Source organism: Melanaphis sacchari, unplaced genomic scaffold, assembly GCF_002803265.2.
Source record: "Melanaphis sacchari strain LSU unplaced genomic scaffold, SCAv2.0 Contig42_pilon_pilon, whole genome shotgun sequence".
NCBI classification, from domain to species: Eukaryota; Metazoa; Arthropoda; class Insecta; order Hemiptera; family Aphididae; genus Melanaphis; species Melanaphis sacchari.
This window is the reverse complement of record NW_020271275.1, coordinates 1,924,701-1,952,100: the sequence shown is the minus strand read 5'-3', so window position 1 is coordinate 1,952,100 and position 27,400 is coordinate 1,924,701. Positions and strand designations below refer to the sequence as shown.

Below are 27,400 nucleotides of genomic sequence, written 5' to 3'. Positions count from 1 at the left end.
GTTTAGGATAACAAACCTACTAAGGAGAATATGCCATAGAATATTAGAATACATTAAATATAATCAGAAGTTACAACAATATATTATGATTGATTATTGCCCTGTTGCATGAAAAATGTATTATTAGGCCACTAAATTATGACTAAAGAATCATTTCAATATTGATTCAAAATGTTTAGTAATAATTGATAATGTACTCGGCACTGTGTCAAAAATAGTTATATACTACTAAAAAGAATATAAGACATAAAAGTAAAATTTTATTCATTTATAAGTGATAAGAGATAGAAATTTTAAGGATTTTTAGGTAATTTCTAAATGGAAGCCAGATTTATATGGTACGGCAAATATAAAAAACAAGATTGAATGAAAACAATTTTATTTAATATTCATATTATATTCTAATTCCATAATAATCACAACCAATTAAATTTCGTTTAAACATAATCAATATTTATGATAAACTCCAAACATAATGTTATGAGTTAACATAAATGAAAAAAAAAAAATGTAAATTTATAAATAAAAATAAATACTATAATGATAATACGAAACATAAACAATGTAACTAATAAATACAAAGAAAACAAAATTAAACATGGAACTGTAATTGTAACTGTTAAAGCAGTATAATACATGCTAAAAACATAGTTATGTTGTATTTTACAGATGTCCACGGTTTTAAAAACAAAAATTAAAATAAATTTATGGTGAGAAAAAGTTTTAACCTTCGATTGTCAACTTTAATGTACTTCAAAATTCTAATACATATTTAGTAAATATATTGCACACTTATACATTGTTTAATGTTTATAATAACATAGTTTTTGGTATACAAAATTTATACGTTGAACAATAATAAACTTATCTATATAATAATATAATAGTTAATGTATATATAATAAATATGGCACTATTTTTCTAACATTTATGCCCATGGTAAAAGAAAATGTATTTTATTGTTATTATTGATAGTATTCTGCTTAGAGAACACAGTTAGGCAACGTTATCAAGATTTTAAACATAGAAAAATGTATGTTGTCTGTTAAATGTTTTAATTCACAACCGATCAATAGTAATAATAATGTTTTGTGGATAACAATAAAATACATTGATAAACATTTAATATTATCTATTTGTCTAACTGTATGTAATAATCAACTATAGATACATAATTTATTAAGTATTATAATTTTAAACATTAGTCAAAAAGAAATAAAAAAAAATTAAAAAAATAAAACAACAATTTAAATAAAATAATATATAAAACAAATTAATCCCTTCGTGACCTTTATTCAGAATAATAAAATTGACTAGTCTGATTTCATTAATTATCTAGTAAAATCTTATTGTTTCTCTTTTTAACCAACATATCAATACATTACACAATCAAAAATAATAACAATTTGGTATTGACTAAAAAAAAACTTAAAATCAAAAAACAAATAGTTCAATGTGCATCTCAATAATTGTACTGCACATTTAAGCAAGTTTCATGTATAAAAATATATGCGTGTAAAAATTAACTTTGGTTAAATAATTAACAAATTTAATTTTCTTAAAGAAAAAAACATATCTAAACTAAAACAAGTTAATAATCATAATTAAAGAAAATATATTTAGTCGACAATAGATTAGTTTTTAGGGATTATTGTGTTGAAAGTCAAAATTAAATCACTGTCGCCATGAGTGACATATTCAATAGGAGCCATATAAAATTAAAACTAATATTCTCTCAGGAATTCAATAATAAAATATGTAATAAATTAAATTATTGTTTGACAATACACCAGAACTAAATAATAATACATTTGTATTGTGGTGTGTGAAAAGGGATCAACACCTGTCTGCACTCACTTCTCTTATAGCAATTTTGGAGTTAGCCATTTCTGAACACGATTTTGCCTTATATAAACGGTTATCGGCATTCTTCTTGCTAAATAGAATTTGTGTACACAGTTTTTTTTGTAAGTTCAAATACTTACTAAACAATGAGATACGTTTGGACGTCTGATGTTTTTTATATTGAGGTAAATTTGATATGGTTGCAGAGTTTTTACCAGCAATGGTATTGTCTGTAGATACCTAAAAATAAAAAAAAAATAAAAATATGTAAATAATTTAATTTTAATTTTTTGAAATTATTATTAATTAAGGGTTCTCACCTGACAGTTTTTGTTGGTTGATTCAAAATTATCGCAGTTAGCAGTTGAACTTGGGATATTTACTTCAGATTCTTGAACTTCAGTAATACGATTTAAACTTTGACTCTCTCTTAATCTAGTTTCAGCTGATCTACCCCTTCGACTCCTGGCATTTGCACTTATGCATCGTCGTCTGCCAGCAGCATTACCACTTGGTTTTTCTGTTTTATTTCCACTGTTCCCATCTCCTTTTTGAACATCAGTATTGTGTTCTTGTGAGGGCTCTGAGCTTTGCCCACCAGCATTTCCCATTCCGTCATTATCAGGATCCTTATCATTACCCTTAAATGAAGCCAATGATCTACTACTGCCACGCTTTTTACGGCCATCAGTATCATCATCACTGGTTTCAGAGCTGCTACAGGATGCTGTACGGTTTTTATGCATTTTGCTTCGCCTTTGTTCATATGTTATGTAGTTACTAGTTCTGTTTTGCTTATCTTCAAGAAGTAATTGTGGTGAACTGTGAGAAGCCACAAAAGGTGGTGGGATTTTGTTAGGCGTGATAGAAACAGATGCTGGATTTGTTTCATGAACTTCGGTGATCAAAAGTTTTTTTGTTTGTAGTTCAGAAGCTATAGTATTCAATTTTCCTTCTGACCTAGAGCCTCTTCTATTTAATGAACTATTATCATCATCTTCTTCCTCATCTTCCTTTTCATCTTCTTCTTCAACTACAACACTACACTTTCGTGTTCTCTGTTAAATCAACAAAAAAAAAACAAAAATTAAATGTGTCTATAAATAGATTAATTTATTTTTTTTATTACTTTAGGACGATCAGAATGCAATGATCCTAATATAACAGATTTAGGTGCTGAATTATTGACTACCATCAAAGCATTGTTTTGATTAGAAGTATCATCTACTTTTAACTGAGGAACTTTCATATCACTAAAAAAATATAAATAAAAAAAAATAAATGATAAAAATATTTAAAAGTATTAAAATGTACTTTTTAATAGCTTGAGATTTTTTGGGTGTTGAATACTTCAATTTTCTTTCTGCGAGTAAATAATAGGTAGCTGTAATATGATTATACTCGTTTTTATCCAGAGCACTGCATTAACAATAAATATATTAATTAAAAAATTATATCAAATATATTTGAACATATTTATATATTTTCAATATTTATTTGAATAAAGATTGAAGAAAAATTAAAAGTCAGCCAACTTACTCCACAATTTGTTCTTTTGTAGCAATTTTTCCACTTATCATTTTTTGTATAATTAATGCATGGTCGTCTTCGTTAATTAATTGTTTAGATACCAATGGACTTTCGTCATCACTTATCACTTTGACATCTTTCAACCAAACATCTGCCGCAATCTCATCAAGAGTAGCTCGTTTCTCAGGATTCCTCACAAGCATACGACTTATAAGTGCTTTACATTCTTCGGACACGTGATTGGATACTTTGTATTTACAGTCCATAATCATTGTTAAAGTTTCACTATCATTAGCTGAATGAAATGGTGCTTCACCACATACTAACATGAACAAAATTACACCCAACGACCAGATATCTAAAAATCAATACATATATAAAAAATTATCAATATTAGTTATATAACTTAAATGAGTATCATAAATATAACTAATTAGATTATCTACAATTATTATAATTAATTAGACAATCAACAGACTGAATGTTTATCAATTTAGAAATATCTTTAAAATAAAAATACTTCAAATTTGTGATAGTTTAAATAAAAAATACATATATTTTAAACTTTTTTTTACTAATAAATTAACTATTATATCCAATTGAATTATAAGATTCCCACCGAAACATTAATAATACTTAAATTGTATACAGATGCAACAAAAAATTAAGAAACTATAGCCTATGAATAAATTCATCACGAAACTAATAAAAAAAAATAAAATAAATATTGATTATTTTTAGTTATTAGATTAAAAAATATCTTTATATAATATTTAAAATTCTAGGTGATCAATGCTAACACTTTATAACTGCTAAAATGCCAATAAAAACCCTTGAGACTGATTCTACTATAGCAACCTAATCAATGTCAAAATAGCAAGCTATCATTACTATAAAAACAGTGTCAAAGACTAAAATAATATAATATGAATTATGAACATGTATTCAAGCACAATGCACGTGACAATACTTGTCATTTTGTTACAACAACTACAAATAACCACTGAGTGAATTAATTGTTTGGAACTATTCTAATTTAATGACTGAACACTAATATTTTTATTATTATTATTATTATTATTAATATAAGACTATATTATACAATCTATATAAATACTGCATAATTACCAATATATTGTGTAATAAGAAGAGAACACAATTTTGATTGTGTGAGCAAGAAATTACCCATTAGTAACACTTAGGTCACTTACATTTAAAAGAAAAATCACACAATTCAGATAGATTAAACTTCAGATAAAACCATACAAAAATCAACTTGTTAAATTAACAAAAATAAAGCATTTTTCTCACCAACAGCAGTAGCATTATACGAATTCCCAATCAAAATTTCAGGAGCTGAATAAGCCAATGAACCACATGATGTTTCTAATTTTTGACCAGGACAAAATGTATTGCTAAATCTATAAAAAATTATTTTTATTAATTTATAAATAATTAAATAATAAACAAAATATGATAATAATTAAAAAAACCAACAACATAACTCACCCAAAATCTGTAAGTTTAACAATCCCTTGTTTTTCAAAAAAAACCACATTTTCAGGTTTCAAATCTCTATGTACAACATGCAATTTGTGACAGTACGATATTGCTCGAACAATCTGCGCAAAATATTCACAAGCCAATTGCTCAGACAATCCGCCTTCATGTCGCATAATGTAATCATATAAATCTCCACTATCAGCTAACTCTAGTATAAGATACAATTTACTGTGTGTATCAATCACTTCATATAATCTCACAACATTAGGATGTTGCACTAATTTCATACATCGAACCTATAAATAAAAATTCTTAATACTTTTCTCCATAATATTAAACAAAGGGTCATAAATAAACAAATTATGAATTAATTATACCATTAACCTACTACCTACAGTACATTTCTTTTCTGTAACTAGTCAATTATAAAATAGCTGTAATATATTAAGTTCCAAAAGCATAGTTTTGATTTGGACAAACATTAAGTCCAAGCACCATGTCACACTATGCCCTATATATTATATCCATGATTATAACATAATAATATAGGTAATTTTAAAATTTAACTATCTTATATCAAATATAAATCAATGCAATAAACATTTTAAAAAAAAAAGAAGGTTCTGGGATTGGGGATCTATTACCATCATCCCACCCACTATAACTACGCCATTATTAGGTTTATCATAGATATCTAATTAATTTGAATAAAATATTAAAATATAAATTATTCTAATAAAAGATACAATTTGTACATTATTTTTTTTTTTTTTTAATTAAAATAAGTTGATTTTAAAAGAAAAGTTACTACAAAAAAAAATGTCAAATAATGAGTGAAATCACAAGAATGGTTAATATATTCTTTTGAGTTAACCATCTAGGAACATTGAAATTATATTTTGATTGTCATTATCACAAAATATAATGCATGAGAATAATTTGTTTAATTTTGAGTTATGTACTATGAATTAATTACTCATAAGTTGTTCAAACATTTATATAATATTATTAATATAAAAAACCATCATCAAAAATATTAAATTACTATGAGCATATAAAAGGTTATTGTTTTACTATTTCATACAATTAAAATCAACATAATTGAACTATTGAATTAATAATTGATAAATAGTTATTACTTGGTATGGATAAAAAGTAATGATTCTAATTGATTAAAAAATTTAATGTTTATAAATACATACATAAACATTTTAATTATAATTTATTGTTTGATTTATACTTGTTAAAAATTAAAAGTAGGTACCTACTTATGTAATAAAGATAGTAGTTGTTACAAGATTAAAACAATCATATCTAAAGCATTTTGTAACAATATTCTACCCACTTCAATATTTTTTTTTTTTATTTATCTAGTAACTGCATAAATTATTGCAATTAACTACATATCTACTGGTTGAAAACTTGTAAATAATATATCTTATTATTTAAACTACGAATACCTAACTACTATTTCAAAAGAATATTAATTTGTTACACAATGGGTAATAATAACAAGTGATTCATATTCTGTAATTCATTATCAATATAAAAAAACAAAATACCTACCTAGTATCTACATGACAAAAAAAAAACTCGATTGAAATCAATAATATGACTACTTTATATGAATATTGAATATTATTTTATGTTGTTAGTGTACAAAGAGAATACCGTAATAAATGATAGATCAAATTTAAAACAATTAAATACTATCTACTGAAGTTACATATTATGTCCTAAACAGCACGAGCAGTTGTTGATGTAGGTGATATTTCTGCTGTATAAAATTGTAATAATTTGATTACCATTACAATGGTTACGATAATAATTCTACGATTAAATTGAACTGAAAATTAATTACACGGAAAACGATAAATTAATAGAAGAAGAGCCAATACAATACTGGTTAGAACACAAACATTTGATAGGATACAAATTACTTTATGTACCTATAATGTTAATAAACAATAAACCAAGCCTAACCATATTAAAACTGCGGTCAGATTAAGGTAAAATAGTGTCATTCTACAAATATTAAGCAGTAACAATATCAAAACAATGTCTCGACAAAGCATCACATCAGATTAAAACGTACTAACGGGTACAAAACTGCAACAATGATATAACACAATGGCACTCACCTCTTGGTAAAGATGATTACGAGAGACTTCTTCCAGCTTATTCTTGTCTATCACCTTGACGGCAACCTGCTCACCAGTGAACACATGCCTGGCCATCTTGACGACGGCAAAGTGTCCTTTACCGATCGTCTGCTCCAAGTCGTACATACCGGCGATGTTGCCACCATTGTGCTTGGCCGGTTTGACCGTGTCGGGTTTGCCGATCACGCCGCTACTGTGTTGCATCGTCGATCCACCGACACACCCCGACAACGACCACAACCACCAAAACCACCAATCAACCCAGACAGGCGGTCTCTTAACGTTTCGGACGGAAACTATCGCGGTTTATTAAAACGTCCATCGTCGTCTGGCGACCGACTCTTCTGGCGTGGCACCCCTAACGTCAAACGACGTTCCTTCTCCTCGGTTTCAATACGGGTTTCCGGTATCGATAATATCTGTTTGTCAAAACAATAATAATCACTCGAAAAAACTTACAGCTACGATAACTACGGTATTATTTTTCAGTGTTTATTAGTCATATAAAAAAATTCAACACATTTATGGATCAGCACTACTCAGTCACTGCCAGGCGCCAGCAGCTAGTGGCTAGTGCTCGGCACTAGTTAGACCGCTGCCACCGACTGTGTAGGTATTTTTTATAAAAATGGACACTGATAAGAAACAGAAAATTTATCAAGCGCGCGCTCTCACGGCCACCCACGAAATAGATTCGAAGCATAAAATAGATATATATTAATAGACCCATGAAAAATCATAAACACCTGTGCTGTTCGTGAGAAGGTGCGTGAACAGTGCTGCCGTAGAATTAATAAATATAACTTTAACGCTAACGTTAGTTTTAATCAATAAACGATATTTTAATGGTTTTACAATGATGTGCTATTCATTTTTTCATCAGCCATCACGTTTGACAGCACAAAACTATGCAATACTTGACATTGATGGTACTTCTATTTTCCGGTAGCAAACTTTATCTAGTAGAAACAACGGTATTTTAGAGCAGGGGTCGGCAACCCGCAAAACAATTTTTGATGGCCCGCACAAAGGTGGTTAATTTTTGTGTTTCACTTTTGTTCAATAACATTTTTCATATAATTTTCAATATTATATAATTCTTTTTCCTTTATAAATAAAATATAATCTAACCGTTTCATAATAGCAATACAATTATAAGTATTATATCATAATATGTAATATTTTTTTTTAATGTGGCCCTTGATGAACAATTGAAAAAAAATGGCCCGTGTGGTTAAAAAGGTTGCCGACCTTTGTTTTAGAGCATTGGGCGGTCAAAAATAGGGAAGGCGAGCTTGCAAATAGGATAAGGTATAAATAGAATATGTCCTAACCACAGCAGAGAATTAATTGCGGCGATTTTTAATTTTGCACCAATCCATTCATATTTGACGTCATTGTTATTAACAACCGTTCAACCAGTAACCACAGATAAATTCGACGATAATTATCAGTTATTATTCATCTTAAGTATAAAAAAATAATTAAACGAATATAATATAAGATTTATGAAGTAATATCAAAACATGTACTATAACTAACCATAAGGCAATATAGAGGCAACTAAAAGTAGTAATTTTCATAGTAATTACCTGCAAATTGAGTTATGATGTGCCAATTTTTTTATATTATTTAATCAATAAAATAAGAGTTACCAAAAGTTAATTCAAAATTAGTAATTCACAATAAATCCTATTTCCTCCACTGAAATAATTTACTAATAAATGCGTTATATGCCGAGTACCAATTCATTTACATCGTTAGATGAATGACGATCGGTAACTTTTTTTTTAAAGCTTTGTCCAAGGACGTGATATTTTTTTTTCAAACGAAAAAAATAAAAATATTCAATAGTTGACATCATTAACAAAATTGCGAGTACACCGTTTTTTTTTTATCAATGTGCGTTAAAAAAAATAGTAACATAAATATAATAAAATGAAATATTCCATGTTTACCGGATTAAAGTTTATTTAAAGGAGATTGGAAGAGGTGTATTCTTATTTTTAATCAAGTACATGTGCCAATGGCGTAAAATGTGATGATATAAATATTCTCTATTTCCAACGTATAGATTAATATAATGAATGAAACGAAAAGACTTCGAAAACAAATATGGATTTAGCATTAAGTCTTCTCGAGATCGAAATTCCCGCAATTTTGATTAAACTTTTACAAAAATTGAAATGTCTACTTTAAAATATAACCGTTTTTAGGCACAAAATCAAAAATGTGGAAAAATCGATCTCAGTTGCCTCAACAAATTCATATCCTATTTTCAAAATTCTTATTGCTTCGTTATTTCAATTTGTTGAAAATAGAAATAGTCTTTGATTCTATGTAGCTTGAGTATTAGGCAAAAACAGAAAATTACTGCTTCCAATCCTCTTATAAACGTAGAGTGTGATCACCAAAACGAGCATATAATCTGTAGATCAAATAGGTAACGATATTTTCTAAACATAGGTTATAAGTACCAATTGAAAAATGGAATTGAGAACACGAATTAAATATCTGTAATTTGAAAATCCACAAATAACAATTGTGATTATACTTCATTGTTTAAATTACCTCAAGTATATTAACAAAAAATTTTTAATCTGTAATACAGATTTCTATGGAACCAAAAAATAAACCATAAAAATGATTTGCGATAACATTTTTATCAATACTTAAAAGAAAATATTGATATGGGTACGATTGTAAATTTCAATCAAACATTGAAGCATAAATATTATATATAAAAGATATTGCATATTCTATTTTATAGTAAACAATTAACAAATTAAAAATCAGATCTCTTAATTTAGAATAAATTAAATAAATTTTTGTAGTAAAAAAAATTGGTAGAAATGTTATAGTAGATAAACCCCATTTAGATGAATTATAACACTTATTCCTAAGTTAGACAATAACATATTACTACATTCATAAAGATCAACATTGAAAATACTCATGAAAGAATAAAACAATTTTGTACAAATAATTAAAATAAATATATTTTATTAAAATATATTCATCATAAATGAACAAATATTGATTTACTAATCTTACACTAAGTAATTAGCTTCAAGATATGAAAGTTTAATAAATGTGATCATATAACTAAAAAATAATATAATTTATGTTAGAAACTAGTAGTTATTTTTAACATATAAAATATTATTAACTGTTAAAAATCCATCTTACATTGTAAAATTAATATATAAACAATGATTAAAATGTAAAGTAAATTAAAAAATATTGATGAAAAGCACTAAGCTAACACTCAAACTATAATTGTTAATTTCACTAAGAAATTATGTAGATTACTATAGAAAATGTCATTTAGAAAAATAAGAAATCTTATTACGAGTAATGTATTTAATCCTTATGAATATCTTATAACTTAAATTAGAAATACTATATTATGTCTATAATTATTGAAACACCAAAAAACTGAAGTTTCTTAGCCAAGGATTTTAATAAAAAAAGAAAGAAAAAATGAATAGAAAACTCATTTAATATTAGTTAATCCCAACGTCAAATCTCTAAAATATAATTTTTGAAATTATACGGATGGAATAAGGAGGAATGAACAATCATACTTTACAACACAAATCAAACAATCATCTCCAAGTAGAAGTCAATTATGACAAATTGATCATTTAAATACACACTGAATACTGTTTAGACAATTAAAATTTTCTGTGGGCTGGTCTTCCACCTCCCCATGACCTGTTTCCACCACCGCCACCGCCGTACCATTTGTTACCACCACTCGCTAAAATAAAAATATAAAATTAAGTAAAACAATCATCAAAACCAAAAGTTAAGAATATAATTAACTTACGGAAAGAACGTGCAGCCATGGCAGCTAATTTGGGATCAATACGTTGGTTGGCTTCAGTAAGAACAGCCACAAGGTCTTTGGCTTGCTTACTATTGGAATGGGTAAAGAATGCATATGAGGTACCTTTCTGAGATGATCGTCCAGTTCTGCCTATTCTGTGAATATAATCTTCAGAGTTGTTGGGGTAATCGAAATTGATAACAAATTTGACATCATCGACATCTAAAAATGTATTATAATTTACGTGATGATCATGACATAATACAAAAGTATTCAAATAAAAGAAAAAAAATAATTACCTAAACCTCTGGCAGCAACATCAGTAGCAACCAAAATATTAGCTCTTCCATTCCTGAATTCTAAAAAATTAATTCAACATTAATTTAAATCAATAAAGAAGTTTACCAGAACTTACGTTTCAATACATGGTCACGTTCAGATTGTGATTTGTCTCCATGAATTCCAACAGCTCTAGCCCTTAAAATTCAAATAATATATTAAAATAAGAAAATGTACTAAACATTTAAAATATAGCTGTAGACAAACAACAAATCATGTGACAAGATACTATGATAAATTGGACTCAATATTATCACAATTAAGTAAATCACATCACTAATTTAAATGTATATTTTATTCTTCCCATATAATCAGATCTTCTTAGAGGACAAATAAACAACACAAAGAATGTTTAAGAATTGGATCATCATGCATATATGAAAATGTAAAAATGAGATTCAATTTAAGTATAACCAATTCAGATCTTCTTAGAGGACAATAAAACAACACAAAGAATGTTTTCAAAGTAAAATCATCATGTAGCTTATAAGAATATATATATATATTTTAATATGAATAAAAATAAGGGCTAAATTTCAGATCTTCTTAGAGGACAAATTAAACAACACAGTGTATGTTTTTTTTTAAAGTCATCATATAAATTAGCCTTATTATTAAATAGAAGTTTAAAGCAAAGACTAGTTGTTTTTGACTTACCCCATATTAGTTATTTTACGTGTGATTGTATCAACCTTGCGCTTGGTTTCTGCAAAAATGATTGTTTTATTTTCTTCCATATTAGCAATATCTTGCAATAAATCCATTAATTTGTCCTCCTTTTCATGTTCTTGACACACGTCCACATTTTGTAAGATATTGTGATTAGCAGATAATGTTAATGAACCAACATTCAATTGTATGTAATCACTTAAGAAATCATTAGCCAATTTTTGAACTTCTTTAGGCCATGTGGCTGACCACATCAATACTTGTCGGTCAGGCTATACATAAAAGTACATTAGAAAGACGGTTGCAAATAAAACCAAGTATATATAAACTTACGCGAATTTGTTGAATGATTTTTCTAATTTGAGGTTCAAAACCCATGTCAAGCATACGGTCAGCTTCATCCAATACTAAATAGGTACAACGTTGTAAATTGGTCGCACGAGATTCTAAGAAATCTAATAGACGACCTGGTGTAGCAATAACAATCTCAACACCATTCATTAAATCTCTAGCCTATGAAGTTAATGAACAATTTAGTATAGGCAATAAATAAAGTTCCAATTTAAATTGTCGATTATGTAAGGAAGTAACAGTTTTATAATGCATTCATCGCTGGGCACTGAAAACTCTTCGTTCAAAACTGATCAGCTTTAACTTACTGTTTTTTCAGTGCTGCGAGAAGTAACATGCTGACGATTTTAGTTTCCGGTGTCTAAGGAAATAGATCTAGGATGAGAGTTCTTAGGAAGAAAATGTATCGGTTTTGTTGAACCGAAAAATATATGGCCGCCAATTAATACATTAATTGTTTAAATTCGGTTTGCAGCGCCTCCAAATGCATGAACACGACTTATATAATTATTAGTCATGGTCCAAAAACACTGTGCGTTTATTAAGGTTACGTTATTATTTCATAATGTAATAAAAAAACCGTTTCTGCAAAACCGAATTTCAAATGGCGGCCTGCAAAGAACAAAAACAGAACAACTGATTAGAGAAATAATAAGCATAAATAAATTGAACATTTAAATGTTATCAATTTATTACCTCATTTCAAGTGTAATTAAATACCTGATGTGATTTTGGTGCACCGCCATAAATACATGTTGATCTTAAATATGTGGACTGATTGAATAATCCAGCGACTTTTTGTATTTGCTGGGCTAATTCTCTAGTTGGTGCTAAAACTAAAGCAATTGGGCCATCACCCTTTTTCAGTGGCTCTTGATTATTAATATGTACTACAGCAGGCAACGTATACTAAACAAACATATAAATGTTAAATATGCTATATATCCTACTTATAAAAATATACATTAAAATAGAAAAATACTTACACCCAAAGTCTTTCCAGAACCAGTTTGAGCTACTCCAACCATATCTTTACCACTCATTGCAATAGGCCAACCTTGTGCTTGAATAGGAGTAGGTTCAGTAAAACCTTCATTGCTAAAATAATAACATTATTATTAATATATGAAATAATAGTTTTAACATTAGCGTTGACTTTACCGTATAACTGTCATAACGTAATCAGGAAAATTTGCCTCTTTAAAATGTTGAATTGGATAAGGAACTGGGCTCCTGTCTGAACTCATTACAGTAATATCTTTTCCAGTTCTGTATTTGTCAACTTCTTCATAAGATCTATAAATATAAAAATTTAAGGAATGACTAAATAAGATTCAAAAATATATCAGTCTTACCTTCTTTCAATAGTTGGATGAGGAACATAAAACTCTTTTTTAAATGGTCTTAGTTGGACACGGTCCCAGTTGGGGGCTTGTAAATTAGCACCAGGGTTTTTCTTGGCACCACCCATTCCACCACGACCGCCACCGCCACCATATGATCTTTGGCCTCCATAAGATCCATTACTTCTTCCTCCACCTGTACCATTTCTTGCATAAGACCTAAATTAAATTAAAAGAAAATATTAGTTTAAAATAGTGACTACCTTAATCAAGATAGATATACCAATTATAAATATTCATAAAGATAATTTGATGTTAATAAAACCAAATTAAATACACCTAACATTATATACTTTAGTACACTTCACAAAAATGCGTGTACGACCATTGTGTGCCCAGTGGCCATTTCTCGTTAGTGGTGACTAAAATGTTTCACACCAAATATATAATTTAAAACTCGTACATTATCTGTCGTGCCAGCAGCACACACTTGTGATGGATCAAATATTGGGGCCGGTTGGTTTATAGAAAAATCAACACATGGCGCACTGCGGTTATTTGCACGTACTATAAATTAACACTACAATTCTTCTATGCTTCAGAGATGGTTAATATAATTTTACTTATTTTGTAGTAGGTTAAAGGACTTAAGTATTTTTAAGAAATTAAGAATAGAATAATATTTAAGTTTTGTACAATGTTAATAAAATGGTTTTTAGATAACACCTATATACAAATTAACATTAAAATTATTTTTAACAAAAATCCTTTTAAATAATAAAAATAGTTTAATAACTAAATTATAAATATTACTAGAAAAATCATAAACACGTTATTAAGGTTTAAACACAATATGTTGAAAACACGGTTTAACAATAAATAAAACCTAATAGGCATGAATGGAATTATTAATTTAAGTTTTAGATAAGATCAATTTGTACGAGTAGAAATGTAAACTTAACTGTATACTATTGATTTAGTTACGGGTAATTTACTTTGACTCAATAGTTTTAGCACCAGAGAGCAGCACAATAAACACATTCAACGTAAAAAACTATTACTGTATATAGCGTACTACATTGCTTTAGTACATTGCGAAGTATGTCAAAAATGACTATTCATTAAAATTATTCGAAAAAGGACAAAGAATTTTAAATAACCTTCACATAACTAAGCAGAATGTTAACGTTATTCATTTATTTCATAATAATTAAGGTTAGGCCAGTCCTAACCTAACAAATTTGGTGTTGCGTTCATTTCTATAAAGAGCACATCATTTACCGATTGGTTTAACTTAAGGGACATGTAGGTTACAATAAACAATGGGTTAATTAATTTAATAATATAAATAAAGTAAACCGTTATTAGTTGAAAACATCTAAAAACCTAACCACATTGTTTCCACATTATCCAATAACCTTGAATACATAACACGCGAATGGAGACGCATAAAAGATGATATCTAATTATTGTTCAGTTAAATAAAAATAATAAACAACAATAAATATAATAATCTGTACTTACATTATAGTTATTTTTTCGGTAAGCAACTGTTGACGATTCGGTACAGATTTGACGTGTAGCGGATTCAATATGGCGGACCTGACGACTCTCAATCCTTGAGCAAACATTTTAAATTAAACTAGATTAAATGTAATCGGATATTAAACTAAATAAAGTGAACGTTCAGGAGACCACACGTTCGATACTTACAATATGTTGCTAAGTATGACGACGTTGGATAGTCGTTGAGATTGAAGGTTAGGAATTAACAAAATTTCGTTTCGACGACAGGTATAGTGCGACGTCGACGCCTGTTCACGAAAGAAAGAACGAGGTTCGATCGTCGACCCTACAAAACTCTATCAGCAGATCGATGACGTATTTAGTGAACAATGGTATTATGCGCGTGCGCGACACTGCAGTAATGCCACAAACAGAACGGTGCTACCAACCAAAACTTATGTTTATAACCCTGACCATTATTGATCATTATATACGTATTTATAAAATATTCTTTGAAAATAAAATATTTCAACATACGTCACATGCGTAGTTGCCAGTTTGCACTAGATAGTATATATTTATATATGTAATGAGTAGTTGGTACTTGGTAATAACATATTTACATCTACGTTCTACTTTTTAAAGATAGTCATTTGTCATCGAATGTCTGTACTTTTTTTTTTATATAAGAACCATTATAGCTAATCTCAGTTATCCCGACTTTTCTGTAGGAACTAGGAGAAAAAAAACGTTCTGCTATTAATTTCTAAAAATCGTAAAAGTTAGTACCTATCATTTACAATGATTAAACTAAAATAACTTATCTACTCTAAAACGCGTGCAGTATAGTGCGACTTTCTTAAAAGTTATTTACACAATTACACTTAATATTCATTATTTGGCTTTGATCGTATAGTTGCACTTTAGAATTTTAGACAGGCCATACTTTAAAGACGACTCTAAGTCATATAAATGAATAATAAAAAATTAAAATAATATTAATAATGATAAGAGTCATATAATAATTTAGATATTATTTGTATTTGTTTTAAATAGATCCGAGGTTGAATAAGGCTAAGAGTATATATATATATAGGGATTTCCTTTATACTCTTACTATTGGTGGCCTTAAGGCGGCCCAGGAAAATACAACTCGTACTTGAAAAAAAAAACATCTTAAGGGCATTAATACCTATCCATTATCATACTTATTCATATTAAAGACCACAATACCACATAAAGAAATGATTTTATATTTTTATTACCTACAGCCGCTTATAGATGCTCTATGATTCTTACATAGAATTTATGATCTTAAAAGTAGCATAAATTATTTTGAAAATACGAAACCATTGTCAATTTGAATTTACTGAGATGTGTCATTATAATTTTCACTTAGTTTAACAAAAATATCTACTATAATTTCCTTTATTATTTATTTAAAGAGTTCCGAACGTTAAAATACCTATATCACTCAAAAACATTATCTTTTTTTTGTTTTATTTATACAATATAATCTTTAAATTAATTTTTTTATACAATATGTATTTGGAAGCTTGTTTTAGGTCGTTCGGGTAATCGGGTAACAAAAGCAAAGAAACCATTCAACAATTCTACATAGGTACAATAACCCATTACCCAATCATAACTAATACCTTTATCTTGAAAACTTATCTTTTAAATTAAAGCTAAAAAGAATTTATTTGCGATATCACTCCTCGGTTGCCCTATTAATTTCCTTATCACCGGCTTCTATTTTAAAATTAAAAAAAAATGATAGTATTTTCGGCGGCTCGCTTAATTATATAATAGACGATGTCATCACGTCGAGGTCATTAGCAAAAAAAAAAAGCACGGTAGAGACAAAGAGAGGTGTTTGACCCGTATCCGTGATCTGCGAATCGTAATAATTGTGCCTTTATAATAACTGTACTTTGTACTACACCTACTACCAATGTCCAATAGTATAGTATACATTTAAATATTCCTTAAACGACTTAAACAGTTAAATATTAGGTATACAATATACTATGGTTTTAATACATTGATATAGCGATACATTTAAATCTGTATAATACTATAATATAAATATAGTTTTCTTGCTATATTCGACGAAACATAAACAAATAGACTATAAACATTGCCTCTTATATTATAATATACCAAAGCTTAGCAAGACATTGCAAATTTTTGTTCAGCGGTCAGCAATCAGCATACCGATTTTGTGTTGATTCATACTTAACTAACTAGTAACTACTAATAACTCGCTTAAAATATGAAATTATCGTACACTGTACATCACTATAAACATATTATTATAAATAGCTGTCTAATAAGCAATAGAGTACCTATATAATATTATAATTTATATTTCTAAAAAACATAAATAATAAGTAATGTGTTTATACTCTTAGAATTTAGACAGTTTAGAGTATAGACTATAGATTCAAACAGCATCTACAATAAACATAAAGTGCAACAATGGTCTAAAGACTAAAACGTTATTTAACATGTCAACATGCATAAATTAATATTATGTACAAATAATGTATATTTTATATTGCAAACAAACACAAAAGGTTTTTTCCAGGACATGTTTTTTTTCGCATAAACATTTAGATATTAAAGGAAAGCTTAACTGCACTTAGTCTCTTAAATCGCAAAACTATACACGAGCATCCTGCTTGTAGAGCATTAAATTTCCGCCTCTAACTTCTATACAGATATTTAACTAGCTATATTTTATTTTTATCCGTTGGATATTGATTAAGCCATCGAAAACCAATTATATTTATCTATCTTTCAACTTTCTTTCTATAATAATTATATCTACGCGTTATTGTAATGAATAATGATGCGTGAATAGTATGTTTTAGTACCTACCTATTTATACATTAAATAAGTATTAATGGTTTATTGTTTAGTAGGTAATTGTACAATTTATAATCAACGATTATAGGTATACCTAGCTAGATATGGAGAATTCATTGTATTGTATCATTTGTATCTACTAGAGTCTAGAACTCTATATTAAGTTTTATTATTCATTTATTTATGATAAATGATTATAATTATAGAATAAAACAGTATTTTTTTTTTATTTGTATTTTTAAAACAAATGAAATACAATCACATCTTATTAAAACTCCAAAAAAATATTGTTTTTTTCACATGTCATACTTTAAAATATGTTTGTAAAACCATAAAAACTGAATTAAATAATTTTATATTATTTTACTGAACGCTTTTACATTAACCGAAATGTATGCTCATTAATTCATTATAGTTTAGTTAAATTTAAATTATAATAACCTATATTGTTAATTGTTCATTTTTAATATAACTATTCGATAATTGTATTATTATGTATGAAACCAATAGACGACTGACAAGGTTCTAGAAACTAGAAAGGTTACATCTGGACATAAAGCCCAGACAACTTAATTGCTGTAGGAACGAGTGCTTGACGAATAATGTATGATTATTATAAAAATTACATAGCTGACTTGTACTACATATTATATTTAAATTTCTTTTAGATTTTAAATTATTTGATATACTTTCGAATATTTGAGCCTTGTACCTATATTTATATTTTTCATCTTAAATTTTCTTTTTTGATTTTAAAAGGGACTAGGGAGAGGCATTTGTAGTATTTGTACTCCTTAGTCCTTATCACAGCATCAACACCTCTGGTAATTATGTTAAAACTCATTTCTTATTGGTATATCATTATGCAAGAACTTACGCTTCATTAACTTGGTACAAGGTATAAACTAAAAAATTAATTATTAATGGAGCATCATTCTTTTATTTTACAATAATTCTTTATGTATAGAGAAATGTAAATCTGTTTATAAAATGGAATGTTTTTAATACAGTTTCAATATTTAAAAAAATATTATTAAAATTCCCATAAATTTAACTGAAATATTTAAATAATATGCTAGCATGGTTTTATAGATAATGTATTTTTGTTATTGTAATACTAAAAACTTATTTGGTGTTTACTCATAGCTAAATTGTAAAATTTATTTTATGGATTATATTAAGATATCTAATAAGTATTACATGGATATTATAACAACTATGCTAGATTTTTTTAAATAAGGATACAATTTTAATGTTTTGCTTCTTCATATTTTTAGTTTTAAAAAGAAATTATAATTCACAAATATATTAAATTTTAAATGAAAATAAATTGTTAGTAATTCATCATGAACGACTCAGTACCTACTTATTTTCAAAAAATGTCAAACTTAACTATGATTAGTAATTTATGATATAATAACTAGTGTGTAACACACTAATACAGTAATACTTAATAAGACAATAACGTATGTGATGCTAAAGTATCCTATCCACAATTAATAAATATTAAATAAATAGTAGTAATCAATTTTAATATTGAAACATCTCAAAATCAATCAAATAAAAATTAAACATAAACAATTATTTAATATTCACTTTAAAGTTACACATATACCAACCATTGCACAACATATTAAAATTAATAGTCAATAAGCTTTTAATAATAGTATCAAAAATAAAATTCTCTATTACAACATTAATGTACTATTTAATATTTTTTATTTAGTCTCTACATTTTATTCATGTAAGGAAAATCCAAAATAAGGACTGAACATTAAAATTTAACATTCTTTGTAAAAAGTAAAAATAATTTACTATCTATATGTAATTTAAACTTATATGATACCTACAAACAAGAATTTATTAAAATATTTCCATTAATTATATTTGTGCTAAAAATTATAATTTTTATATTCATTGACTTTTCTAAAAAGTGAAGAGCTGCTTGTTCAGCGTATGTTATACCTCCAATTACCATAATAAACACTGTTTTTATACCTGTCTTAAAGTCATTTACTTGAAATGAATAGTTAGATAATAATTTAACAATTTCTTCCTCGGGCATTTCTTCTTTACAAATAATCTCGATTATTTTACCAATAGCAGGAACATATGATCCACCAAATGCTGCACTCATGCAATGCTCGCTATCATCTACAAGCCTTAATTTCTGCATCATGTTTTGCATCATCTGCTTAGTTTTATTAATGGATATAATTTTATTCAAATTACTATTTAAAACAGAGCTATTATCATATTTTACTATTAAATTCATTTTCTCTAAAACGTGGAAAGTCTCAAAATATTTGAATCCATATTGATGTAAAAATTTTGTTTTAATATTATTTAATTCTATTGATGTAAATCCATCTTGGGATTGTGAAAATAAACAAATAAGCTGAAGTATATTATTGGCACTACCCTTTCCAAAAGCCAATAAATCTTCTATACAGTTTAAGTTTTCTTTGCGACTTCTATTTTCTAACATATTTTTTTCAAGTGTAATATAATCAATAAATTTATCACCTATTACTTTTGATACAACTTCGGATGCATCTATATGGAACGTAAGATTTTTTTTTGACATTAATACACTTTGTAACTCTTGTGTAACATATTGTTTCATTTCGTCTAGTTGCAGTTTTTTACTCTTTTCAAGTTTATCTTGCAATTCCTTTGATTTTGATTTCCAGTAATTCAATACATCACCAAACTGTTTGTATTTGACAAATTCATAAGTTTCATCAGGATTACATAAGTTTTTTATAGATGTAGTTCCATCATTCTTTTTTATTTCGACTATACCATTTTGTATACCAACTACTTGATCTAAAAGACTGGCATACGTACAAGGAGTTAATAGAACGCTTGCATAATCAAAATCCCTATCTAAAATACAAAAACACGATCCATTATTAATGCTAGGCTTTCCTCTTTCAGTGAAAAATCTATTTAATAACTTATAAACAGCAGTAGACGACTTTCCATTTATACAAACAGTCTTAGGAAACCCTAAAACCATAAAAGCTGTCCACAGTGCTTTAGCAACAGGCATTAACAAAGATTGATTTTCTTCAACAAACACATTTTTGTAGAAATCTATCATCTCCAATGAAAGTAACGAATCTCCTAAATGAATGAAATCCCATTGAAATTCAAATATTTGAATGTACCCATAGACACCTTCCTCTTCAAATTGTTTTTCAATAGTAATCAATGACCTAGGAACAAGAATGACTTTAATAATATCTTCAGCTAAGCTTGTCATACTTAAACATGAGTTAATGAGATCACAAATAATTTTTGTTGCTGGTAAATTAGACGACACCAAAAAAACACACTGCCGATTGGTAATTGGGTTGACCGATTCTTGTAATTTATACACCTTTTCTACCCCATAAAGCCTTTAATAAAAAACATATTTTATAAATCATCATTATTCAGAATTTCAAAAAAATCATACCTTAAGCTTTTCATATCGATGAACATTTCAAGAGGTTTGAAAAGTCTATGTTCTACAACTAAGTCTTTGGGTCCAGGCATATCTTTCAGTATATTGATTAAATTTTTGTGGGATATTTGAGGAAAAGCATTTAACATCTTTTTGTCGAACATAATTAATATTTTTACACGTATATTTTAAAAACAAAAATAATTAAAATAATTAATACATTTAAATATTAATGTTTTATTAATTCTGATGTGAATCTGCGGGTTCTGGTGAATACAACAAGCAATAAGTAATAAATTATATCAAAAAATAAAAATTTAGCGTATTATAAATTATATAATATGATATATATTTATATATAATGGTTTAGTATTTTTAATTTTACTACTTTAACGGGATATTAGATAAAAATAATATAATTATTAATTAATATCCTATAATTCCCAAGGTTTATAAACCTTGTAAAATTCCTACCTAGCTAGCTAAGTATTATCCATGATAATACTTATCATGTAACTATATTCACTGTGGTGTATGAACCATAGAGACCATAGAGTAATATTATAAATAGGACCCGAGTCGTTGAGATCCAAACCACACATTGTAACAATACGGATCTAATTGACTTGGAATCATTTTCTCTCAGAATCTGAATGACTTGGACCTACTATTTTTTTTTTGTATAAATTCTCACCTGGGTCTCGAATGTCTCGATGCCGCATAGTCACGGGATCAATTTATCACTTATCAGCATACCCATTCACTGTAATAATGATATCAGTGATAATAATTATTGTATTAACCTTAAAATATTACTGATAATTTATAAATGATAAGAAAGTTCATTTTAAAAAGCGACAGCAATTCGATTAACTAGTAACTATATAGCATATACATAGAATATTATTAAATGTAAACCAAAGCGATATTAATTTTTTTTTGTATTATTAATTATTATTGAATATTAAATATGAGAAAGCATTAAATTAGATTTTTATTAGTTAATTCAATCAACTGTTATTAATTCAAAATGTTGTTTATTTCACGTTGCACAAGATTGTGTCAAAACATAATACCAAAACACAAGAATTGTGCATTAACCAGAGTACCTAGTCGAAATGGATATATTGTATTGTAAGTATACTGATATATATATATATATATATATATATATATATGTATCAATGAACGTTGAAAAATGATTTGAAAATTCCTTACACAAAAGAGCAAAAATAAATTTTATTATTTTTTATTATATCAAATATTAATATAACAGTAGCTGTAATTTTATTGTTGCACTTTTCTTATTCAAATAGTGTTAGTATTTGAATAAGTTTGATAAATAATTAAACATAAATGTCTTAGATTGCCAGAAATCAGTAAAGATTTAACAGAAAGTCTTTTACAAGTAAATGCTGACCACCCAAATTTTACGGGTTTAGATATAAAAAAATGTGAAAACACAATTAGTAATCAGTTAATTGATTTCGAATGTGGTATACGTGATATTGAAGATTACCTTAACTCAGGTAAATTATTTTGTGTAATGATCAACTAACTTACCATTTTACTCTTGCACTATTTATCTTTTTAGTTGAAGATGGAAAATACGACTTGTTTAAAGATGTATTAGAACCAATAGAAAATCTAAGTCTTAAATTTGATCAAATGTGGGCTGTATTAAAAACATTATATTTGGCTGATATGTCAGTTATGCCAGCTCGAATATATTATCCAATACACAACAAAGCATGTATGTCACATACAACAAAATACAACAGCAAACCTATTTATGAAGCATGTAAAGTTAGTATTTTTTTCTTGAATTAAATTATTTTGTATGTATAAATATCTAAAATGTATAACATTGTTAACTATAGAAAGCTGATTTGTCTAAATTAACCGAAGAACAAGTTGCAGTTGTAAATAAATTTATTAAAGAAGGAAAACTTAATGGACTTGAACTCAGTGAAAAACTAGATTATTCATTTAAAGCAAATAAACAAAAATGCAGTGCTAAACAAAAATACTTTAAAATTCGTTTAGAAGTAAGATTAATCTATTTATACTGTTGTAGTTTAACTTGACAAATATATTTAACTTAAGACTATGATTGAAATATTATAAATGTGTACCTTTTATATGTTACCTTAATTGGATTAAGTTTGATCATTATGGTTTATAATAATGTATTTTTGTATAACAAACATTATGTTTGTTTGGAATTCTGATTTAGTTGTTGATATCTCCACAAAAAAATGTGTTAATGTTAGCCATACATTATGATTAATGATAAATATTATTAATAAAAATATTGTGGTAAAAATTAGTCTTTGGTGAATACTTTTTTTGTTAGCTATAAAATCTGTAATTACTTCAAAATTGTCTATCTAAATGAATATTGTGTATTTAGATGGCATGGAGTCAATTTCAACAAATAATTGATAATCCACAACTAGTAAAAGATTTTCCAGAAGACCTTTTGACATTAATGGCATTAAATAAGTAAAATTATTTTGCAATTAAAAAAAATATATATTTATACATAAATTATTTGTGTTTATTTTACAGAAATAATCCTAAGAAACGTCCATGGAAAGTTGCCTTGACATGGGGTATTGCAGATAGATTTATTAAGTACTGTCCAGACAGAGATTTACGTTGGAATGTCTGGCAAGCTTATGAAAAAGCTGGTTCACCCGCTGACGAAAAAAGAGAACTCAACAATGGCTTAGAAGTTGAAGAAATACGAAAATTAAGGTAAGTTAAATAATAATTAATAATGTTCTTAGCAAAAAAATTTTCAAAAACAATAAATAATTTAATATTAATGATTATAATTATTATTTATTTCATTAATTTTTGTTTAATACTTGTATACATTTTAGACTTGAAGCTGCTGAAAAATTGGGTTTTAAAAATTATGGTGAACTATCATTGATGACAAAGATGGCACCTTCAATTTCAGCCATAGAAGATACATTATTGACAGTATTGGATAAAGGTATTTTTCATAATTTAATATTTTACTTAATTGTACAACAAATACATATTTGAGTTGTTTAGATTTGATACATTATATTTATTATTCAATAAACAATTATTTACAGCAAGACCCTTACAAGACAAAGAAATAGAATCATTACAAGTTTTTTCAAATAAAAAGGGTAATGAATATCCTATTCAAATGTGGGATGTTGGTTACTGGGCAAGATTACAAAAAAAAGAACTTTATGGGTAAGTTTTGTATCCAATTTAATTTTTCACATTGTTATGTTTTGCTCATTTATATATAAAATATATTATTTTTTTTTTTTTAGTTATGATGAAGTTCAGTGGTCCGAGTATTTCCCATTAAATCGAGTTTTAGATGGTCTGTTTGAACTATGTAGAAGACTCTATGGAATACGCATTTTAGAAATGCCAAATAGAGCTGATCTCTGGCATCCTGATGTCAAATATTATGAAATACTACATGAAAATGACCCTTCTATTGTAGCTGGATTTTATTTAGACCTTTGTTCCCGGTAAGTACCTTAATTATTTATTTACAAATTGATAGTGAATGTGTTATAAGAAATTTAATTTTAGGCCACAAAAAATGAAAGCTGTCGGTGAACCTGGTTGGTTAGTTACTCATAGGACTGCTTCATCAATACCAAAAAAAGTATTACCTTTATCAGCTCTAATAATGAATTTTCCATCAATACAGAATAAAAACCCAAGCTTATTGAGTTTTGACCAAGTGAAAACGTTGTTTGGAAAAGTAAATGTTTTCTTTGTTGATACATGACTCAATAACTGATAATATTCATAATATTTTTGTAAAATTTAATTTCAGTTTGGTCATTTACTGCAAAATGTTTTATGTCAAGTACATTATGCTGAAGTATCTGGTTTAAATAATGTCGAATGGGATGCTGTCGGAATAACTAGTAATTTTATGATTCATTGGTAATTAATATTTTGTGAAATATCCATATTGCTATTTAAATTTATTTAAAATATCAATTATTCTTCTAGGTTGTATGATAAAGAGACATTTGACAGTATAAATAGCCACTACAAGACAGGTAAAAGATTACCTAATGATCAATTGACTGAAATAAAACAACACATGGCTGGATTCAATACTTGTGATGAACTCTACAAATCTATGATTGACATTAAAATGCATACTTGGTAAGAATATAACATTAAAATTTTGTCTTCACTACTCACTAGTGCATATCATCCTATCAGTTTACTATACAATTTGAAAAGCTCTTTGAAAAACTAATCTTGTATAGAATTATTCCATTAATTAACCAACATGGTATATTACCTAAATCATAATTCAGTTTCCAACGTAAACACGCTACTATCTACCAAATCCATAAAATCTCAGTATAAAAAAAATAAAAAGATAATTTTATAATATAATAATATGCATTATTTAGAAAATACGGAAATTAAAAAAATATATATATTATATTTTATTATTAATTGGTAATCTTTAGAGATTAAGCGCCATTGGAGACAATGAGACAATATCTACCTACTTAGAATACAAACAAATAATTAGAATTTAATAAATTTAAAAAAAGAATCACAAAATTGAATGTTAATTATGTTATGATATATATACATATATTTGTCAAAAACTTTTTGTTTTTGTTAAATATTTTTAGAATAGACTAATTGCGCGAGTCAACTGTGTTCCATATGGCAAGTCAATCAAGTAAATATCCAAGTACAATATAAAAATAAATATGAGATAATGTAAATTTTTGTTTATTCTGCTAAGCGTAATGTGTATGGGAAATTGGAAAACGGGTGGTGGTTACTGTTATGCTACGAGACATGTCACATGTTTCACCATTCATTTATTTTAAATTTTATTCTTAAGTGATTGTTATAAACTAAATTATCAGTCTCGTCTTCAATATTTAATGGTGGTTGGTTTTTAATTTATTATTTGTTTATTTTTGGTATGATATTGTCTTAAGTATGATTGTCAATAATATTGTTATTATGCTGGTTTCTTTTTTTTCAATGCATTCTCAACCTTAAGACTTATGATTCCCCACTGATAATCTTATAGTAATTTATGTTTATAAAAAAATAACTTTTAAACAAGTATTTTGTTAAAATCAATTCCTAAAAAAAATGTTTGCTGAAATAAAAAAAGAATGAATAACACCTTTCTATAATTTAATTATTTTTAACAATTGTGTTTATATTTCTTATACTATCATACTATCATTACTATGTATATTATTATATTGAATTTGATTTATAGTTATCTTTAATGTATGCAAATATTATATTTATCTTTTAGCAAAACAAATTGGAATGATCTGGTGAAAGAAATGTGGAGTAATTATTATGGATTTCCATTAAGTAAATGGAACAGTTTTCCATGCAGGTTTGCTGAAGTTATGTCAAATGAACAAGGAGCAGCAAGTTATTACTCAGGATTATGGTCTAGAATAATAGCAGCTGATGTATTTCAATCATTTAAAGTTCCTGATGAAACCACTAAAAATTTAGGAAACAAGTAATATTTGGATTTCATTTTCATAAATATTTCATATTTTACATTTTTGATATTTAATAATTTTAGCTTTCGAGATACTTTTTTTGCATTTGGTGGAAGCTGTCCATCTGGAGAAATATTCAGACGTTTCAAAGGACGGGATCCTAATCCTAAAGCATTTATTAGTGATCTTGGACTTGATAAAAATGATAGTAATTAAATTATAGTTTAGTTATGTTTAATGTGTTATTATGTAAACACATCCAAAATTAAGGATATTGATTATGTTTCAATGTGTATGAAATATTTTCAATTTAATATACAATAAAAAGTTAATTTTAAATTGTTTTTCTTTGATTTAAAAAAAAAAACCTAAATAATCTTATAAAACATCCCCTTATACAAGTACTTTTATTTTGTTGTCATGGTTGACTGAACACAGACATAGTTACACATTATTATTGATTAAACATGAATAAC

At 27.1% G+C, this 27,400-nt stretch overlaps 4 protein-coding genes across 5 annotated transcripts; 1 reads left to right on the top strand and 3 right to left on the bottom strand.

The window, feature by feature from the left end:
• Positions 1-1,555: 1,555 nt before the first annotated feature.
• Positions 1,556-7,668, bottom strand: LOC112597554 (SNF-related serine/threonine-protein kinase). Its single transcript, XM_025343652.1, has 8 exons — positions 7,020-7,668; positions 4,885-5,174; positions 4,687-4,796; positions 3,385-3,733; positions 3,160-3,264; positions 2,975-3,098; positions 2,166-2,903; positions 1,556-2,085 (listed from the first exon to the last, which is right to left on the bottom strand). The coding sequence occupies exons 1-8, from the start codon at positions 7,242-7,244 to the stop codon at positions 1,837-1,839; spliced, it is 2,190 nt and encodes a 729-aa protein (XP_025199437.1). The 5' UTR covers positions 7,245-7,668; the 3' UTR covers positions 1,556-1,836.
• Positions 7,669-10,524: 2,856 nt separating this feature from the next.
• On the bottom strand, positions 10,525-15,407 carry LOC112597552 (ATP-dependent RNA helicase p62-like). 2 transcript variants are annotated; one of them, XM_025343650.1, is made up of 12 exons: positions 15,288-15,407; positions 15,099-15,216; positions 13,587-13,793; positions 13,393-13,527; positions 13,218-13,329; positions 12,952-13,140; positions 12,214-12,393; positions 11,869-12,152; positions 11,288-11,349; positions 11,172-11,231; positions 10,873-11,094; positions 10,525-10,803 (listed from the first exon to the last, which is right to left on the bottom strand). In XM_025343650.1, the coding sequence occupies exons 2-12, from the start codon at positions 15,203-15,205 to the stop codon at positions 10,718-10,720; spliced, it is 1,644 nt and encodes a 547-aa protein (XP_025199435.1). In that variant the 5' UTR covers positions 15,206-15,216; positions 15,288-15,407; the 3' UTR covers positions 10,525-10,717. The 2 variants fall into 2 exon arrangements, with proteins under 2 accessions (XP_025199435.1, XP_025199436.1); XM_025343651.1 differs by having other exon boundaries at positions 15,099-15,192; positions 15,288-15,406.
• Positions 15,408-19,797: 4,390 nt separating this feature from the next.
• Positions 19,798-21,687, bottom strand: LOC112597551 (vacuolar protein sorting-associated protein 33B). Its single transcript, XM_025343649.1, has 2 exons — positions 21,415-21,687; positions 19,798-21,355 (listed from the first exon to the last, which is right to left on the bottom strand). The coding sequence occupies exons 1-2, from the start codon at positions 21,564-21,566 to the stop codon at positions 19,798-19,800; spliced, it is 1,710 nt and encodes a 569-aa protein (XP_025199434.1). The 5' UTR covers positions 21,567-21,687.
• A 745-nt stretch (positions 21,688-22,432) lies between these two features.
• Positions 22,433-27,264, top strand: LOC112597532 (oligopeptidase A). Its single transcript, XM_025343612.1, has 14 exons — positions 22,433-22,536; positions 22,768-22,931; positions 22,997-23,208; positions 23,283-23,450; positions 23,816-23,907; positions 23,974-24,162; positions 24,291-24,406; positions 24,513-24,639; positions 24,723-24,929; positions 24,994-25,168; positions 25,244-25,356; positions 25,426-25,584; positions 26,723-26,941; positions 27,008-27,264. The coding sequence occupies exons 1-14, from the start codon at positions 22,433-22,435 to the stop codon at positions 27,138-27,140; spliced, it is 2,178 nt and encodes a 725-aa protein (XP_025199397.1). The 3' UTR covers positions 27,141-27,264.
• The last annotated feature ends 136 nt before the right edge of the window (positions 27,265-27,400 follow it).

Bases quoted from the DNA above. Each gene is read 5' to 3' on its own strand.
- LOC112597554 (XM_025343652.1), bottom strand. From the start codon at position 7,244: ATGCAACACAGTAGCGGCGTGATCGGCAAACCCGACACGGTCAAACCG. The intron at 5,175-7,019 runs GTGAGTGCCATT...TTTTATTTATAG, and splicing joins GTAATCATCTTTACCAAGAG to GTTCGATGTATGAAATTAGT. The intron at 3,265-3,384 runs GTAAGTTGGCTG...TTGTTAATGCAG, and splicing joins ACAAAAGAACAAATTGTGGA to TGCTCTGGATAAAAACGAGT.
- LOC112597551 (XM_025343649.1), bottom strand. From the start codon at position 21,566: ATGTTCGACAAAAAGATGTTAAATGCTTTTCCTCAAATATCCCACAAA. The intron at 21,356-21,414 runs GTATGATTTTTT...TTTTTATTAAAG, and splicing joins ATCGATATGAAAAGCTTAAG to GCTTTATGGGGTAGAAAAGG.
- LOC112597552 (XM_025343650.1), bottom strand. From the start codon at position 15,205: ATGTTTGCTCAAGGATTGAGAGTCGTCAGGTCCGCCATATTGAATCCG. The intron at 12,153-12,213 runs GTAAGTTTATAT...TTTTATGTATAG, and splicing joins AAATCATTCAACAAATTCGC to CCTGACCGACAAGTATTGAT. The intron at 11,350-11,868 runs GTAAGTCAAAAA...TTGAATTTTAAG, and splicing joins CGTAAAATAACTAATATGGG to GGCTAGAGCTGTTGGAATTC.
- LOC112597532 (XM_025343612.1), top strand. From the start codon at position 22,433: ATGTTGTTTATTTCACGTTGCACAAGATTGTGTCAAAACATAATACCA. The intron at 22,537-22,767 runs GTAAGTATACTG...TAAATGTCTTAG, and splicing joins CGAAATGGATATATTGTATT to ATTGCCAGAAATCAGTAAAG. The intron at 24,163-24,290 runs GTAAGTTAAATA...TATACATTTTAG, and splicing joins GAAGAAATACGAAAATTAAG to ACTTGAAGCTGCTGAAAAAT.